The sequence below is a fragment of the Lepisosteus oculatus genome, chromosome 5 (assembly GCF_040954835.1).
Source record: "Lepisosteus oculatus isolate fLepOcu1 chromosome 5, fLepOcu1.hap2, whole genome shotgun sequence".
Taxonomy (NCBI): Eukaryota; Metazoa; Chordata; class Actinopteri; order Semionotiformes; family Lepisosteidae; genus Lepisosteus; species Lepisosteus oculatus.
Window position 1 is genome coordinate 12,626,960 of NC_090700.1, and position 16,343 is coordinate 12,643,302.

Sequence of the window (16,343 nt, forward strand, 5' to 3'; positions counted from 1 at the left end):
ATATTAGAACCATACTGCAAAAACAAAAACTCTAGTTATTTCCTATCGTATTTTTAACTAAAGCTTTTGGTCAATTGAGTAATAAGATACTAAATTTTCTTTGGCTTTCGATAATAATCTAATTATACACAAGACTGACAATAGCCAGGCTTAATTTACCTTTTTTGTTCCCAGAAATGGTACATTTTGATATTACAGTAAATGATTAGAACAGTTAAGATCCAGCCCTAGTTTTCCCAAGTCAGACAGCATTCATTCAGTTCACCAATTAAAATGTAATCATAGCTGTTGGTCAGATGCATTTCTGTAGTTATGGGCTATAAACTGGCAAAGGCACAGTCTGGTGTGCATTTTCTGTCAGAAGACCTGAGGAAAGACACTGTCTCTGCATGGCATTTGGTTGTGATTATTTAAAGTTCTTTTCGGTTTTGTGTGTTATTCATGCCTTATAACTGGATACTAAGAAACATAGAAAAGATTTATGTTCTTTTGTTTAAGATATGTAGCTGTTTGTATACTTCTGTGCAGTTCATAATGTTTTTCGCTGCAGATGATGTTCAAGTAAGTGACAAAATCACCATATCCAAGCAGTTCAAGGAGAATGTCATTCGCCCTATTTTGAAGGTAATCACACCTCATTTGCCAGACCATGATTGAATAAAGCCTGGACAGATGTTTCTTATGAAAAGATTACATATGATTAGGGATTGGTCGAATAGTTTTGCACGCCTGTGGTCCTGACATTTACCCCACCAAATCCTGGGTCCAGAGTGTGAGTTGCATTTCAAAATGAATTTGGTTTTCCTCATTTTGGTTCTTGTGGATATAATAATATTCATATTGTTGTATTTTTCAAAATCCCCTCGTAATAGCCAGCTTGTTTTGAGTTGCATTTAATTCTTTTAAATATTGCTGTTTTCTGGGAAGATATAAAATAGTATAAAGTAACCTGTATTGCTGTATTATACAGTCCATGGGTTCAGTGGTCTAGACCCTCTCAACAGCCTCCTGTCCCTTCTGTTCCAAGGCACATTTCAGGCGGGACGAGTTTCTGGGTCGGATCAATGAGATTGTTTACTTCCTGCCTTTCTGCCACTCCGAGCTCATCCAGTTGGTCAGCAAGGAGCTCAGCTTCTGGGCAAAGAAGGTAACAGTTCCTGCTGTACAGATCACCGTGCTGCCTGTCACCCATGCCCGCCCTGCTCAGCATGTCTCTTCTCAGGCCAGCCTCATCCCCAGCGCTACACAGGAACTGAAATTAATCCAGTACTAGGGGAGAAGGCACGAGACCGGCCAGATCTGTATGGCCAGTTTTAGCTTTGACCAACACTGGGCTTTGCAAAAAATTGGGTGATTCAGGTTGGACGACAGTCGAAAAACTTTTTATTTTGTCTGTTACTTCACAAAATGACATAATACAATATCCAGTTGTCTTGTAGTTGTCTTTTTTAAGCCCTTTTGTAACATTTCTGGTGATTTCTCTTCTGAGGCTCCTAGGATTTGTTTCAGAAGTAAAATGATTACACAGTCTGTGTCGGGAGTAGATATGAACAGAAGCACGTCAGCTCCTGAATCAGGGACAAGCCACCACTGTCATGTGGTTCTCAATGTGCTGGTGACATTATACCCTTTCCTATGGCATCAATGAATTTTTGCCTGACTAATATATTGAAATCTATGAAAGATTACCTCCTCTGACCAAATCAAATTATAGAATTTAACAGCTGGGGGGTTTATAAATATTAAATCATTATTTCACTTAATGCCAGCAGTCATATCACCCTGTAACTCACAACTGGCTACCCACTGAAGCTAAGCAGCGTTGAGCCTGGTCAGTACCTGGATGAGAGACCTGGGAAGCTATGGTTGCTGCTGGAAGAGGTGTAAGCGGGACCAGCAGGGGGCGCCCACCCTGCAGTCTGTGTGGGTCCTAATGCCCCAGTATAGTGGTGGGGACACCTTTTGGATAAGGTGTTAAACTGAGGTCCTGACTCTCAGTGGTCATTAAAGATCCCCGGGCATTTCTCGATAAGAGTAGGGAGTTAACCCGGAGTTAATTCTCCCCCCTCGGCCTTTACTGTGGCCTCCAAATTGTCCCCATGTATAGTTGGCTTGCACTGGCCCTGCGATGGACTGGCACCCCGTCCAGGGTGTACCCTGCCTTGCGCTCGGTGCTTGCTGGGTAGGCTCCAGCTTCCCACGACACCGTGTGGTATGAAGCAGTTTGACAAATGACATGACTTCACTTAATTTTTGCCAGGCTTCTTTTCTTTCAGGGCTTGCTATCTATCCACAGTTTACTCACTGACCGTCCTGACCAGCTCCCTTCTGAGCATTTACACTCTGGGTGCTTTACAATACAGTCATCTATAAATACTAACAATCCATTATTAAGTGTAAATATAAAAGAAATCTTCTGTAGTACTAAAACGCCCATACTGGTAATTTCGAAGTGATACATTACTCACTTTTTTGGCATGTGACTAGCTATGTAATTCTACTTCTGAACTCCCTCAAGGCAACAGTGTACACTTCTGTCCCGATTGCGTTTAATAAAAAAAAATCATCATTCTCATCATTGCACATTATAAACTACTAAATAATTGATTTATTATCGTTATACACACTTACTCATAGTAACATTAAAACCAATGCATGCTTATTACATGTACTCAATGTGTAGAGTAATGTAATTCCTGGTATTTCTGATGTATTATCATTTTAAATATATATGTAAAGATAAAATAACTTTACAAAAGAAATATATGTGGAAGTATTGTTAAATGGTCATCTGTTAAGTGAATGCATTCCTTTTCCTTTATTCTGTGCTGAGTGTCTGTTCTTTCTACAGGCCAAACAGAGACACAACATCACTCTGCTGTGGGACCAGGAGGTGATGGATCTTCTGGCAGGAGGGTACAACCTGCACTACGGAGCCCGCTCCATTAAACACGAGGTACAGCAAGAGCCTGCTGTGTGCTGGAAACAGCAGAGAGATGTAGCCCCACTGGTTCTCATTCCTGATGGTGTTTCTGTGATCCTCGCTGTTTGTGCTCAGTCTACACAATTCTGCTCCTAGTGTTTGTGACCTGCACACTCAAAAGCAGGCTCTTCAGGTCCGTTCTCCCAAGCTGGTTGTTAATCTTGCTAAAAAACCTAGAGAGCCAACGTTTATATCTGCCAAGCCTTGACTTCCAGGAATCTCCAAATTGTAAGCTTGAGAAGTACCTTGAGAACCTGTTTCCTGTTACCGATAATGTACGAGATGCCTGATGGTTGAGGCTGTTGGGTCCAAAAATATAAGCTAAACAGCAGTAGGTGCTTTTCCACTTTTCCTGTGTCCATGCCCACACACTCCAAGAGAAAAGTTACTTCTCTTGGCTCGTCTTGTGTTGTCATTTGAGAAGTTTACGAAGGGACAGTTACAGAACATGTGAGCAGCTCCCTGTCGCAGGTTGTGTGAAACGCTCCTCTACTTTGGGTGAACTCTTCCCTTTGTCCAGGTGGAGCGCCGAGTGGTGAACCAGTTAGCCGCGGCCTACGAACAGGAGCTGCTCCCGCGGGGCTGCACACTACGTCTCTCTGTGGACAGCTCTGTGGAGAGTGGCTCTGAGGGCCGGGGCCCCAGCCTGCGCCTGGAAATAGTGGGAGACGACAGCACTTCCAAAAAACTGGACATCCGACCCCCTCTTAACCCAGAGGAGCTGGCTTTCTCTCTGTGATTTCTTAGGAGCTGCGTGAAGGAAGGAACATTTCTGCACACTGAGAGCTTGCAGGTTCTGGTGAAACACTGAAGAAACAGTACAGGAAGAACCACAGGCTGTGTAGCCAACTTACAAGCATGTTCGTGTGCGAAAGTTCCACTGATAAAATCACTGGGACAGATTTCATTTTCTTCCCAGAAAAAGAAATGCATCCAGCCCTCACCCATGCTTGTAGACAGCGTAGGAAGCAGCAGCACTGTCACCATTTCCAGCAGTGTGGTAGTGATTTGGGCCTTCTGGAGCTCAACAAGATGGGCCACCTAGTTTATAAACTAGACAGCAGCTGCAAACTCAGTTTGAATGAGTGTAGAGCCCCAGCACTTGGAGAAGAATTTGAGGTTTCTTACTACAGCAAAATAACATTTAAAGAAAAAGAACTTCCCCAGTGAAACAGCACAATCCACAGCCTACTCTCTAACATGCTGTATGATGCTTTATGTTTCCAGACCTTATTTGGAAGATAGAGAGACCAGCCAATTGAAACGATATAAAGATGAAGGGCACTGACACAGAAATGTAGAGTTGACAAGATGTAGAATTATTTCATCATATAGTTGTCTATTTTGATCATTAATTTCACAGACAATATGAAAAAGAGCCTGTAGAAGTGGAGACATTGTAAAGTACTTAAGAACTTGCTTCAGACTTGAATCCCCTTGTCTTTGTATTAGAGTGAATAAACCTGCTTCTTCAAACTCTGTTGGCTAAATTATACTTCAGATTTTCTATCTATAATCCCTGATTTTAATCCCTTGACTTTATTTATCATTTTCTTGTTTGCAATATTTCTTCATGATAATAGTAAAATCATAAACATGTATTTAACTCATCGCATTGTAAAAGCTCAGGTTCCAGTAAAATATACAGAAGATAGACTCCAGTTGCTACCTGGTCATAGTGTACAGATTTCATCATCATATCACATATACATATTTAAGTGCTTTATAAGTCCAAAGTTCAGTTATATTCATTGATGCAATTTAAGAGCAATTTAAATAATCATTATTAAACTCTTAGATTTAAATAACTCTTTGTGCTTTACAGTTGAAAAGTGCCATCTTTGAAAAACACAAATGAATGAACTGTTTCACTTTTAGTACAATATACATTTTAAAAATGAGTATTAAACAGACGTTTTAAGAATAATTTCTCAACTAATCTCCAACTCCCATATCCTTTTATTTGTCTTGACGTTGCCATGCAAATAATTATGATGTAATACTTCATAAAATGGCATAAAAATGGTAGCTCTGAAATTCATTCCCATTAAGACATCATTCTCAATCCAAAGAGCATCACTGCTGCTACTGGGTTGGCTCTGTACACAAAGGCAATACAATGACAGCATTTGGTCCCACGTCAGATCAGACAGGTGAACTGCATTTTGCTGCAAATGTGCACGTTAACATCTGAAAGTACTTAAGAAACTGATGGGAGGTTTTTTTTTCCCTATTCCACAATAGGGACGGGTAAGAATGTATTTCATTCATATAGAAGGGGCTGAAAGGATAGTGGGTAATAAATATGAGTGAGAAGGGTGTCTGAGTTGTTTGGGCGCTTGGCTCTTTAGTGGAAGTTTGACAGAGTTCTGGGTGGGGGGTTCTTGAAGATTTCCAGGTTGATCTGGTGCTGTGCGGGGAAAAATATGCTACTGGAATGTTAGACGTGTGTATGAGGCTGATGCAGGAGGGGGAGGAATGCTGGAGAAACACATTCCTCTTTTTCCCAGCATCATTCCTTACATATGTAGAACAGGGATTCTTCCTGTGGGGCTTATTTAGCATTGAAAAGAGTGACATTCCCCCAGCCCCCCATAGCCAGGCCCAGACCCCCCAGCTGCCAAACTCCAATCCCCACTTCCAATGCACTGTCTGTGATGGAGAATCACAGGGTTTGTTCTGAGTGCAGTAAAAGGAGAGAGGACTATAAAAGGTATCTGTTCATTTGACTTGTACCAAGTTGTTAAGTGTAGTTGTCATGGCTTTGATGTAGTCAGAAGTGATTTAATAGAGATTTCAGAATTTTAAATAGAATAGATCCATTTAGGGAACAGAGCCAGAGAACCAAACTGACAGAAGTATGATGCTGGTGTGATACAAGTTTGCTATAAAACTGACACTAGAAAATGCCTTTTTTACAAGGATTTACCAAAGTGAGGAAACTGTTCCTTGGGTGGCTCCCATGTTGGGATTTGTTAGAATCACCTTTGCTGCTGTGATTTTAGCACTGTGTCCACAAGTCACACCTGAATCGATCGGCCAGGATAAACTGGACACCCAAATCATTTGGTTTTGGCCTTTCCAGGAGTGAAGAAAGAAAATCATAGAACTCTGTTCCCCCATCAGACATTGCCACGCCATTGAGTAGACAGGGGTACAGCAGAATGGTCATCTGACCATAGTAACATGTTATTCCTTGAACTCCCTCTATTAAGGCTGTCAGAAGAAGAAGATCTAGGAGGATTTTATTATTCATCAATCACCCTCACTTATTCATGGATTAATATTGGAGGCGTAACCTTTGAAATGGACTTTTCAAAGGTTCCTTGTCTCACAAGGTTCTTTGTGTCCAACTTGTACAGAATGTGGTAGGCATGCAGTGACAAGTGCTTTATGTAGGAAAATGACACTTCTTGCCACATGGCTCAGCGTGACAACATGGCAGACAAGAACTGACATTTCACCTCAATCATTAGATGGGTTGCTGTGCTGCCGTGAAATTGTTAATAGTGTAAATGCTGGTTATTTGTGACATCTATTAATGTTTAGCACAAGCAAAGAATGATGGAAAAGATTATGAGCTCCAAGTCATATTTCTTTGTTTTTCCTAATTCCTGTATTATTGATTTCAATTGTTAACTTGCCCAATAAAAGGTATGCTGCTAAAAAACAGTCTAAGTACAAAAGGAAAAAAAAATACATAATTGCTGGACAAATAGAAATCCAACAGGGGAATTAAAAGCTCTGGGCCTGTCAAAAGGTCATTAAATATTGGACAGAAATCTAAGCGTTATTAGAAAAACATTGGTTTCAAGGAATTTTGTATCTATTTTTGTATCTAATTTTGATTTAAAATCAGTGTCCTGTCCTAAAAAGGTGATTAAAGAATAGAGTCAAGAATGAAAAATCATTTTAAAAATAGAGAGGAGGGTAAGCTAGAAAAAAAGTCACAAGTGTGTAATGTCTGATAATAATAATTATAAAAGTAGAGGGTCCAAGTTTATCCACTTCTTATGGAGCCTGCATCTCTGTACTGTTTTGAGGGAAAATATTCCAAAACTGTTTTTTTTTTTAGTTTTGTGGCCCATTGCCTTTTCTGTGAGACCCTGCTCTGGGGTGCTGTTCATGACATACAGTGATATCACAGGCCAAGGAGTGGAGAGAGGACAGTAGAAAAACACAAAAATGCAGCAGTACCTGGTTTGCAGGTAATTCTGTAGGGTCTTTCAGAGGTGATGTTAATGAAATTGATCTCATGAACCTGTGAAAAAAAATATGCAGTGGTCACAACATTTCTGCCCTCCAGCTGTGCACCAACAAACACTGGATGTACAAACAATGTTGCTTCACTTAAAAGTATCTGAACAATTTCTGTTTGCTTTCTTGTAGTATAAAGAGTTTCACAGTGCTCAGCACATTTCTTCAGGTCCTCTGTACAGTCGATCTGATGTGGTTTGTTGTGCCTGATTTGCTGACATATTGTGTCCTGAAGCCACAATGTGGATGGAAGAGTTTAACCAGGTGGCAGAAAGATGAGCACATCTCTGTAATAAGAGTGTTCTGAGGATCTTGGGATAGACAAATTGCATGTGTAGACAGACATATTTAGACGATCACAGAAACAATGAGGAGTGATTAAGACTGGGTTAATAATTTCTATATGTAGCCCTTTAAGATAAAGACAGTTTTTAATTGGCATTGATCTAGCAGAAGATCTGTAAGTGTGCAAGGAAAACCTATGAATGGGTTATAAAGATATAAAATCCCCACTCTTGTCCTTTCATCAACCTCCAACCCCCAAAGGGTTAAAAACAACCTAGATATCTCTACGTCCTCCATGAGTACAGGGAAGAGGTTGGAGTATGTTTGTGTGTGTGTATTGGAAAGGCGGGTGGGAGTTATTCCAAAGAGCCTGTCTGTCACACTATTTATATTCCATGCAATTTTAGTGATTGAATTCTGAGTGAATGAACTGAAAACAAATATGTACTTTAGAGGAGACCCAATACGTTGTTTACAGAGGGTTAGTGTAGCGGAGTGGGCATATGATGTTACTCATATTGTGTTACTAGGAAAATGTAATTCCAGTAATGAAAGTAAATAGTGAATTAAGTTATTGGGAGAGTGAGGAGGGCTTCATTAAGAGGCTGTCAGCAGTCGTTTCTAAGATTCACTAAAATAACACAATTTGCGCTCATCTTTTGTACTGCAGCAGGCGGCCCTGCCTTTTTGGTTTAGACCACACTGAAGAAGAAAGGATGCTTTGCTTCCAGCCCTGACAGAGAGTAGTTATTTTTCCCACAGAGAAGGCAACCTGCATGCAGTGTGTCTGGGAGCCTCCCTTAAAGATAGGTGTTGTGTATTCACTGCACTTCACAAATCTTAAGCAATTAATGACAGATCTGCTGTGTTTTTCTGCTTCTTCTGCATACACTGGGGTTTAATGTCTCTTTGTCACATCTTTTGCACTGATGTATTACTCTCTCCTGAGCTCTGAAACTGACTTTCTCACAAGCAGAGTGTGACATGCTGTTCCATGACCACAAGACCTCACCTCACTGTAAATTCACCGGAATTGCACAGCGAAGACACTTAATTCATCCTTATCAGATTATTCTTTTTTTTCCCCAGAGATAACAATTAGCCATTTTTTTCTTATAGATTTGTGACCAATGTTTACAACTTGGAGTGCCAAGCAAAAATGTTCTCAAAAGTACAACAGTATTGTCTTCTCATGGGATTTGAACCTATGACTCCATGTGAGGAAACACCAGAGCCCAAAAACTACTCGGCACCGGTGGTTTAGGGCTTAAGTTTGAGTTGACATTGCTCAGTGCAAATGAAGTATGCCTTTGAATTACACTAATTACTCATCATTTCTTACACTAATGAATTCACTTTCTGTCGCAGTATGCATTTATATTCTTGATTCTACCACATCAAACTTCTCCATATGAATTACCATGTTTGTCTGTACATTTAACCACGATTATACAAATGTGCTGCTCTTTTTCACTGTAGTACCAGACAGTCGCTCTGAATATAATGGAGTTCTGTCCTGTAACGTTACTGTACTGTTTTTTTCGGATATTGCAGCTGAAGTTATAACGATTCTGTGATGAGACACCGAAACTCTAAGTACATTAAGGAGTCGAAAAATCTTTTTGAATAGATTTGACGTTTTCCAGGACTCCAAGAATCATTAGGGCGCCGTCTCTCGGCGCTGCAGGTTTTCGGCTGATTACCTGCTGGACAAAATCCAGGCAACCGTGGGCGGTATTATTTACCTCACTCACTCAGGATAATACTTATCTACGTACTGATTTAAATTTCCTATATACAGTACACCTCCGTTATACGCATTTAAATGTTAACTCGAAGATAAAGGTGAAGCACCGTGCAAAATCAATGACTTTTCAAAAGCACATCGGACAAACTTTTTCATAATATAATGATCTAGAGGAAATATATGGAAATTAAAAAAAACACCACTTAAACATTTGGCTAGCATAATCATCGCATTTTTAAGCCATATTCTTAATGTACTTCTAATAATTTCATAAAGCTGGACTATTATGAAAAGTGTTACTTCTGCGAGATCTCAAAGTTACTTTTGATTATTTAAAAAAAAAAGAAATAACTTTCTCTCCGTCACGTAACGACACAGTTGAGATCCGACGCTAGAAAAGAGCTGTTATAGAATTAGTTGACAGGCTATTGTTTGTACGACCGCCCGTACAAAATGTTAATAGTAAAAAGATGACGCCCAAACCCGTCCACCTTTTTTAAAGATGGGGGAAAAAAAATCCATTCTCCCTAATTCGAATCTTGCTCTGGGACAGCTCGCGTGGCAGATTGCTGTCTAATTAGTTTAGAGAAAACTTAATTCAATTAACTTTGCACAACTCCAGCGCCCTGCCAGTTGGGCCTTCCTTTCAGAAAGGCAACCCAGATCCTCTGATCTAATTATCTTGTTTGGAGAAGCTGCCGTTTCTCTCCTGGACCATTTCAGGTTGAGCAGCTGGGGGGGAAAGAGATGTAAATGTAAAAGGAGCATGTTACTTAAACGGAGCTTCTCGTGGGACGTCTCTCATTGCTTCCCAATATTCTGATTTCCATTTTACCTTATATATACTTAAATATATGTGTAGCTCTTTTGGTTTTCCCCTCTGCTTTTTATCTGATAATTCTTTGCTCGTTTTAATAGTAAGTTGGACAGGCGTTTTATTGTAACATTGTTGTTTGCATGTAATTCAATGTATTTTTCGGTTTTTTTCCCACAGTTTCAGTGCTTCTAAAACACGACATATGTGGGATTTAGAATATATATTTTTTTTGTTTTTAACAAAAGTCGACAGACTATGATGTTCGTTTTCGACGCTGCTTCTGCTTCAACGCAAAACGTTATTTACTCAAGGTGACTTTCAGTGGTTACAGTAGTTTACAATAGCCTATAAAGTGAATGGAAACATAATAAATTAGAGAAAATAAAGTTACTGCATCGAAAGTACAGGAGATTACACGGTCAGGAAATAAAGCAGCTCCCTAAAGTAAATGAGAAGCAAATAATATAATATAAAAAGTCAAAAAGGGTAGCAGTTGATGGGAAACGTTGCGACAGTCAGACCCTTATAAAAATAATCAAACAGAAAAAGGATCGATTTAGATATGTAACTGGGACATTTCTAAACTACTAGATTATATGTGTATAGAGAAACCATGCGTGTCATGTGTATAGAAATCTATAGGTCAACAGTAGGTTAGTTTTGTAAGGAGAGAGGCAGGGCTAGACAGTCCAGCCAGCATTCTGTAATCCAGAATTGTAGTCGTACATTATCATCAAGCTCTTGGGCTGCTTGTGTTCTGTTATTAAAAAGGTGCCTCAAAAATAAAATTGAATATCAGCTACATTTTACTAAAGACGATATCTGATAATAAAGGTAAAAAATAAATATATTTTATTTAACCAATAAGTGGACGAACAAGAAATTTTACTTTCCAGCTGTTTTCCTGAATCACACATACAGAGCACTTCAAAACCAGCTGGTGTCCGACTTTGTGAATTGGTCAGTCCTTTCTCGAAAAGTTAAACTGTTGCCAACTCTGCGAAAAGAGCAGCGACCTTTACCCGTGTTGAACACCACACCAGCTCTCCGTCTAATCCCTTCAAAGAGAGAGCCTCTCGTTCTGTCTAATCAGACTTTCAAATCCACTACTGTCGAAGTGTTTGTCTTGAAAATGGCCTAAAATCTCGGCTAATTCCCTCTCTGAGGGACCTGAAAGGACATAAAGGGGGTTTAACTTTGACTTTAAAATTCATTGGTGATTAACCGTAACATTAATGGCCACTATTCAGATTCATGACGTTTGGGTAAATAAAGGCGTGAACAAAAGTTATAAGGGGCTTCTCTACACCGAAGATTGACAGCTCGGAAAAGACACTACATATTAAAACCTATAAAACTTTGCGTTCATATGATCCTTTTTGTCTTTAATCTATAAACACATTTCAACTATGAAACAGTAAAAAGTAGCCTACTGTAGCTGTTAAGTAATGTTCATTTAACTGAAATTCGGTTAATACGATTTCAATCTTCTCCATGGTTTTACGATAATTTTATTTTTTCTGTTGTGCAACAAATATATATACAGTATATCAATTAAACTGATTTCTTTGTGGTCTATCTTGTATTCAGTCAAACGCACTTATTTCCTTAGATACTTCATACTCTTACTATCGCTTACACTTCAATGCTAAAAGAGCAGATTCTATTAAACTACCGATTAAGGCACAAAGTGACTCTTGAAACGAAAATGATGCGACCATTTCTGAAACTTTAAAGAGATTAATTTACGGGCAGCTTTGCAACTGAATGAATACATTCTACCGTTAATGTCTTTGGTATAATGGCATTTAATGTTTCCAATAGCTCATGCAAGGCTATAGCATGGTGCGTTTGGATCTAACAAGAGCCTTCTGCCCTGGACACAAATGCAGATGTGAGGGTGACAGAACTAAGACCGATCGCTTGTGAATGCAGATTGCCTTAATAAAGAGGTAGAGTAGCAGAGCAGGGTAAGATGGATGAGAGCAGGAAACGGAGCTCCGGTGATGGATAGGTGAAAACCGGATTGATAGTGGGGATGAGGGAGTAGAAATGGATGGGACAGCAACAACCTGGGTTCAAAGAAAGGATATTCGGGGGGCCAATCTGGTCTCTGTCCCGGGGCTGTAAATTAAGTCTCTGTAAGATGTAACGGGTTTCAGAGACAAGTCTTTTCAGGGGAACAAAAAAAAGAGGCGATTCAGTGTGAAATGTCGTCGAATCTCTGCAGCAGTCGATGAATTTTACCACCTGATGATGAAGGCTACACGTGTGGCTCTAAATCTGGAGAGCAGGAGGAATTGTTGTAGTCCCAGTAGGTTGTTTTCTTAATGCACCCCAAAAATATTTGAATGATGGGTACACGACGTTTCCTTATTGTAGGCAAAACTGCTTTCTTTCATAAGTAATTAAAGCGAACGATTAAAGCTTATTTAAATATATTTATTCTTCGTAGTTTCATGTTTTATTTTTAGAGCTTAGTTTACTAACCTACTCCTATATTGCGTAGACATTTATATAAATGTAATTGTTAATTGTCATTAATTAAATGGTGACATTCGCTTAGCTCAAGCTAAAAAAAATCACACGACAATGTAAGTATGATTTAAGTGGAAAATATTAATTACACGATCTTAGATTTGACTATGATATTTGATAAAGTCATTTGGTTTTTCAAATTAAAACAATAAGGTTATATTTATCGTATGTGAAGTTTAATTTGATATAATTCGATTAAGAAAATGAAGAATGATAAAAAATTAGCTTTATCATTATAAACGAAACTATGAGAAAAGACAAAGTTGCAAACAAGACTACAAATACTTCTTGAAATGTACAACCATATAAAGTGGTAAATGACAGTTTCGTAATTATCAATTTGAAAGAGTTTATGGAACTTAATATGATTTTATCTCCATATATGATTAATTATTTTATTGGAGTACCTTATTGAATGTAACAATTGATGTCTTTTTAAATTCATCATGTTATTGTAGATGTGAGACCAAATAAATGATCAAAATGATTTTACCACTATTCTTTTTTGTGTTGGATAAAAGGTATTGTTGAATTGTATAGTGTTCTTTCGCTTTGAAGCTTCTTTCCAATATATGTCTGCCTTTGAAACATAAACATTTTTCTTTATATAAAAATGCACTTTTTAGTAAAAATTATCGACAGCACATTTTTCTGGTCTTTAAAATGCAATGAACTACTGAATACATTATCATTCCTGATGGAACAATTATGATTTAATTATCACATCAGGAATGATCATAGAAAAAGAGACAGGCAACAATGCATGAAGCCACAGAGGAATATTTTTAGTTTTATATATTGAACTATATTCTTGTGTGCGTCTGACATGTTAATTCGTTTCAAAAAGACGATTAGTTGTATAATATACATGGGTTTATTATGCACGAATAAACTGGAAGTAAAACATGAAATCCGCTAACAAATGTGACAAAGCCAACCGAAGTTAAGACTCACCGGAGCCTTTTAACACTCAGAGCAACAATTACGTGCCGCTGTCCGTTAAGACAAGGTGCTGAAAACCCATTTCTTGATTCGTTTACTGTCGCCAAAGAATCAACGAAGAACAAAAACTATAATATTATTATAGTCGCATTATTATTAGTAGTACAATAATAATAGTAGTATGACTACGTATTACAATACGTAAAAGCATTAACGAGATCATCCCTACTTTACATTTGAAATTCTATTCTATGTATTTATATGTTACTTTTACCCAACAAATGTGTTACAATTATCAAGAATTCAGAAACAAGAATTCAGAAACACACCAAAAATGTAAAAGCTACGTATAAGAAATGTAAAATGTAAAAGGTAAGGCGCAGGTATTCGGCCAAACACTCGCACAAATACCCGTTTTAGCTGCAATTATAATATTTTCTAAGGTAAAATCCCATGATGTGTTGTACAGGAAACAGCTCATATTAAAATATTTCTGTTATGGGCTCTTTTTAAAAAGTAAAAAATCGAGTGCTTTTTTTTTTATTTAAATGAACGATAAATGGTACCACCGAGACTCCTACCAGTCTTTAATGCAGTAGCCTACTTATTAGCTGTCATATCGCTTCCAGCCTTGTGCATCTGCGTTTTAGTGTGACAGAGAAGCGAGACGACACCAATAACTGCCCATGCTCTTACTTCAAGCATTTCATAAACAGCAATACGCTACTCAGCGTGACACACACCCGGCGGAGCATTTACTTTCAAGCTCTCAGACGCAAGACACAAGCGAACTTAGTCGCGGCCATTCAAGCTTACACACGTTACCGTGTATATTATTCATCACCGGCTTAGCAGACGCCCTTACCTAGGGCGAATTACATATATCATATACAGAAATGTGTTCAATTACAAACACAATCACTCACACTGACAAGTCATTAATTTTAATTACAGTTACCCTACCAGTCAGTCCTTCTTTCAACTGGTCTTACAGTAGAAATTAACTACGAGTTACAGTAGTGCATACAAATATCTGTGTATATATATTTCATGCCAATATGTAGGACCATATATTTGGTAATACATGGTCCTACATATAGGTATATATGCTGTACAAGGGGGCATAAAAGGAGATTTTTTTTTATTCTGCAACCTATTTGCTCTCGAGTTATTTTAGTGAACCATGACAAACCTGCTGGAAGCAGCCTCTTTCAAATCTGGTTAAGGTACAGGACCTCTTGTGGCATTATAAGCAACAAAAAATACAAAAAGCAGTGGCCGGGCTCGGACAATTAAAGGGTCCGCTTAAGACAAGGTGCTTTCTCTCAGACGCTCAGCACGTTGCCTTCGGCTGGTGGAACAGGAGCCTAATTCAATTAAGAAAGGAAAGCGGATATAATCAGGAAAGTGACATAAAATAGAAGATAGTCTTTCTTACCTATGCTATAAGCCATGAGATAGTAATAATTCAGCACACACTGAAACACGATTATTATTATTATTATTATTATTATTATTATTATTATTATTATTATTATTATTATTATTATTATTTTTGTTATTATTCAACACCTGTTAAATCTAACTCCGCGTGTCACTTCATTCAAATCCGATGTTTTTCAGTTCCCCTTACCAGCCTTAGTACAAAATACATCTGTTAAACTCGGTTATGGGAAATTGGACTTTTAAGGTTTCAGATCATAGTTCACTATCATGAGCTATTTAATGTCTTCGTGCTTCAAACACAGTCCTGATAGGTATACATTACCCGGAACCTTCAGTGAAGACTTGTATCCAGCAGGCTTCACATAACAAGTGATTTGACTAACGCCGAAATACATCAAACTAGTCATCTTAAAACGCATCTGAAAGTAATGTTTTTTCATGTAAAACGAGCCTACGAGCCTTTGACTTGATGCTACCTTTGAGCAACCACTGTGGCAGAGAAAAATAATTCTGCAAAAGTGACAAATATAAACAGAACTGTCACAGAGCACAAATCAAAACAGGAAAAAGGTGATGCAAAAATAGCGAGTCCTTTAAGAGACACAGACCACATAAAGCACCATACGTCTTGTCTTAAAAATACTGAATATTTAATGCTATGAATATCGCAAGCGTATTTTTTTGAAGTACAAGATAAATATGGAAAGATGTCGAATTATATTTTGGTCTACAGTACATACAGTACATTGAATCTTATTTTGATGCAGTCCGTATCTATTACTCTTTACAGTTCTTTACCAAGCGCTGCCCCATTCTGGAGTAATTGTAATAATTATTATGAAAAAATATTCTACGAAATTAATTTCCAAAAGCACACATACTGTGTAATATTGGACAGCAATGTATTGACTCCACTTTTATCATTACAGACTCCGTGGATTTCTCCGTTTGAATACTAAAATATTCAAACGACCACATCAGTTGCTTTACAACTGTATTGCTAAATTATAGTAAAGTTTCAGAGGACAGCAAGGGGACGACAAACCACAAATTTGATCGATTTTTAACTAGAATTTAATTAAATTGGGATTTCATAAAAGCGTAAACCCATACTCGTCATAGAACAAAATTATAGGAGTGATGGTATGAAAACAGTTCACTGGTCAAACAATCATAATGTGATAAGAGACTCCTCGGGCAGCTCAATTCGCTTCATTTACAACGTTAAAATGTCATTAAATTGTTTTAAGTACTGCTCGAACCAATGAAATATAGATGAACGCCGGCAATTAATTTCAAGTAAAACAATATCAAGTATTTACCTCCTT

General features: G+C 38.1%; 1 protein-coding gene across 2 annotated transcripts in view; it reads left to right on the plus strand.

Annotated features, from left to right (window-relative positions):
* clpb (ClpB family mitochondrial disaggregase) overlaps nt 1-4,459 on the plus strand; it is a 47,344-nt gene extending 42,885 nt beyond the window's left edge. For both annotated transcript variants that reach the window (XM_015341591.2, XM_006627842.3), the window contains 4 exons: nt 551-624; nt 1,028-1,147; nt 2,852-2,956; nt 3,504-4,459. In XM_015341591.2, coding sequence (XP_015197077.1) covers nt 551-624; nt 1,028-1,147; nt 2,852-2,956; nt 3,504-3,722 — 518 coding nt within the window. In that variant the 3' untranslated portion in view covers nt 3,723-4,459. The remainder of the gene's footprint in view (nt 1-550; nt 625-1,027; nt 1,148-2,851; nt 2,957-3,503) is intronic.
* The last annotated feature ends 11,884 nt before the right edge of the window (nt 4,460-16,343 follow it).